This window comes from Cajanus cajan, chromosome 1, assembly GCF_000230855.2.
Source record: "Cajanus cajan strain Asha chromosome 1, NIPB_CcT2T_4, whole genome shotgun sequence".
Classification (NCBI taxonomy): domain Eukaryota; kingdom Viridiplantae; phylum Streptophyta; class Magnoliopsida; order Fabales; family Fabaceae; genus Cajanus; species Cajanus cajan.
This window is the reverse complement of record NC_138517.1, coordinates 64,569,542-64,572,120: the sequence shown is the minus strand read 5'-3', so window position 1 is coordinate 64,572,120 and position 2,579 is coordinate 64,569,542. Positions and strand designations below refer to the sequence as shown.

The following is a 2,579-nucleotide window of genomic DNA, read 5'->3' as shown; positions in this document are numbered from 1 at the left end:
TTTGAATAAGGTCGGCTATAAGGATGAACCTTTTATTATGGCATATCAAGCAAGACAAGTTTTTTATGTCAAGGATCCATGTAATGAGAAATGGTCAGTGGTCCTCAAAGGAAGCACCATGCATGGAACTCACGAAGATGAGTCTCTAGATATGCATGAGACACCGTCTTTCTCAAGCAGATCATTTGGTCCTATTGCGGACCATGAAGTGGATGAAATACATGCTATTCGAAGTGATCATGATGAAGGAATATGGGAAAACATTCCAACCTAATAGGTTTCTGTTTGTGTATTATTTGTTTTTTTATTAGTTATTATGTTGCTATATTGTTATTATGTTTTTTACTTTATTTGTCTATTTAGTTAATTCATTGTTTTAATAATGAGAGTTTAATTTTTTCAGGATTATGGAGGATTCTGGGTCTGGCAGTGGAAGGAGGGAAGGTAGATCTGTCACTCGATTGTCTAGGTTGACAGCTGGGTGCATTGCCAAGGAGAGGACATCGGTTGAGGTGGATCCTCGTTCTGGCAAGGCATCAGGCCCAAATGCTTCCAAGTTTAAGAGCTATTTGGGAGTCTTAGCTCGACGACATGTTTCTATTATCATTCCATCATGGGATGACGTTCAGGAGGTTGACAAGAACCTCATGTGGCAGGATATTCAGGTATATACTTTCACATCCCTTGAATATTATATAACTTAAATACATTATTTATTAATTGTTGTTATTTTCATAGCAAAATTTTGACATTCCCAATACTGAGGTCATGAGGAGGAAGATGTTATCTGTCCTGGCCACCAGGTGGAGAGACTTCAAGACTTTCTTGACACGGGAGTATGTATTTGGATAGCGACAAAATGAGACTCCCTGTCTAAAGTACCAGATCACTGATGAGGAGTGGATGCAACTTCGTGCCACTCGATTGGACCCTTCGTGGCAGGTGAGTTATTGATAACTCTTACATTGACACAAATACTTAAGGTATATTTTAATTAATCTCATTTTCTTTTTTGTATTATTGCAGGCTAAAAGAATAGCTGCCCAAGAACGACAGGCCGAAAATGATGCACCCCATCTATTGTCAAGAGGGGGATATGAAAGAAAAAAAAAGGAAATGTAGAAGGCTAGGGCAGAGGCAGCAGGGGTTGAGTCTGCTGACCGTGTGGAGTCACCTCCCCTCCATGAGATGTGGATAGCAGCCCGGACAAAATCAGATGGGCAAATGACTTCTGAGTCTGCAAGGGTTGTTGCGGATAAAATAGTAAGTAAAAATATACAAACTAAGACTCTTCATTTCAACTCATTTAATTCATAAGTGTAGTTTAGGGTATACTTATTGTTAATATGTTGTAGGAGGGTTTAGTTGAGCAGAGCACCCAGGGCTCATTTGTTTCCGATGGTCGGAATGATATCCTCACAACGGCCATAGGAAGGCTAGAGCACGGAGGCCGTGTGCGTGGTGTTGGTGGTTCTTGGAGCCACCGAGATTTCTTTGGTGCCCGATCATCGAGGAGCACTGTTGACTCTTGCAGTCAAGAGGTTATGCAGAGAATGGAGCAGAGATTAGAGAGTCAGTTTGAAGAGAGATTGAAGAATATTCAAAAAGAGTTTGAACAGAAGTTTGAACTTTTGGCTCGTTCTCAGCAATAGACTGCAGTTGCTCATGATGGTGTTCGAGTCAGCACTAAAGGGAGTTGTGCTGCTCCAAATCCCTCACCGGATCAGACTCACACTGATGTACCAAACCAGTGTGAGTTATATGTTGAGGATGACCCCCCATGGTTAGTGGCTATTGGCCGAGTATTTGAGGGTGGCTCAACCATCCATGGTGTCCCTCTATAGCCAGAATGGACATGGGTTGTGGTTGACCAAGTTCAAGATGCTGCTGCTCCAGTGCCTTTGCCCAATACAGAGGTTCAACTAGTGGGGCAGTCAACCGACACATTCTTAGCTTGGCCAAAACGTTTGGTCATGCCGCTTTCAGCACAGGCAAAGGTAATTATATTATTGCTCTTTTATATTCTTATAATTCTATTATTGTTGTCGCCACCCGCCGAAACGGAGCTTGGCAATCGCGACGATGGTCATGACTCGTTTTAATGTTTTCAAAGTGGTGGATTGCTAGAATGACTTATTCTCAAACTGAGACCTTGTCGAGCTAACAATTTTATTAAATGATTCACCAATCCATGTTAATCCCAAGCGGGACCCTCCATGGATTAGTGGTTTTCGTAAAAAGAAGGGTTCTTGGAGTCGCCACCAATGTTTTACTCAAAACATTGGAAAAAGGGATAAGGCAATTGATTTTCGCAAATCAACCTTGGCCATTACAACCAGAGTTGGGTAAGGGAGTCGGTTACGTGTGGGGAAGGTGTTAGCACCCCACAACGCCCCTTTCGGGTTCCCTATGACGGATTATTTATTAAATAATAGCGTAAAATTACTAAATTACCCCTATTTATTATAAGCGATTATATATTAAATATCTACATGATGACGAATTTAAATATGCAACAATCAGAAAGCAGTAAAAGAAGGGATTTTTAGAGAAGAAACCTCTTGAAGCGTGCTTTTTAT

General features: G+C 41.3%; 1 protein-coding gene across 1 annotated transcript; it reads left to right on the top strand.

Annotated features, from left to right (window-relative positions):
- Window positions 1–404: 404 nt before the first annotated feature.
- Window positions 405–2,350, top strand: LOC145950480 (uncharacterized). The gene is made up of 2 exons (XM_083061571.1): window positions 405–665; window positions 739–2,350. The coding sequence occupies exons 1-2, from the start codon at window positions 408–410 to the stop codon at window positions 850–852; spliced, it is 372 nt and encodes a 123-aa protein (XP_082917697.1). The 5' UTR covers window positions 405–407; the 3' UTR covers window positions 853–2,350.
- The last annotated feature ends 229 nt before the right edge of the window (window positions 2,351–2,579 follow it).

Bases quoted from the DNA above. Each gene is read 5' to 3' on its own strand.
- LOC145950480 (XM_083061571.1), top strand. From the start codon at position 408: ATGGAGGATTCTGGGTCTGGCAGTGGAAGGAGGGAAGGTAGATCTGTC. The intron at 666-738 runs GTATATACTTTC...TTATTTTCATAG, and splicing joins TCATGTGGCAGGATATTCAG to CAAAATTTTGACATTCCCAA.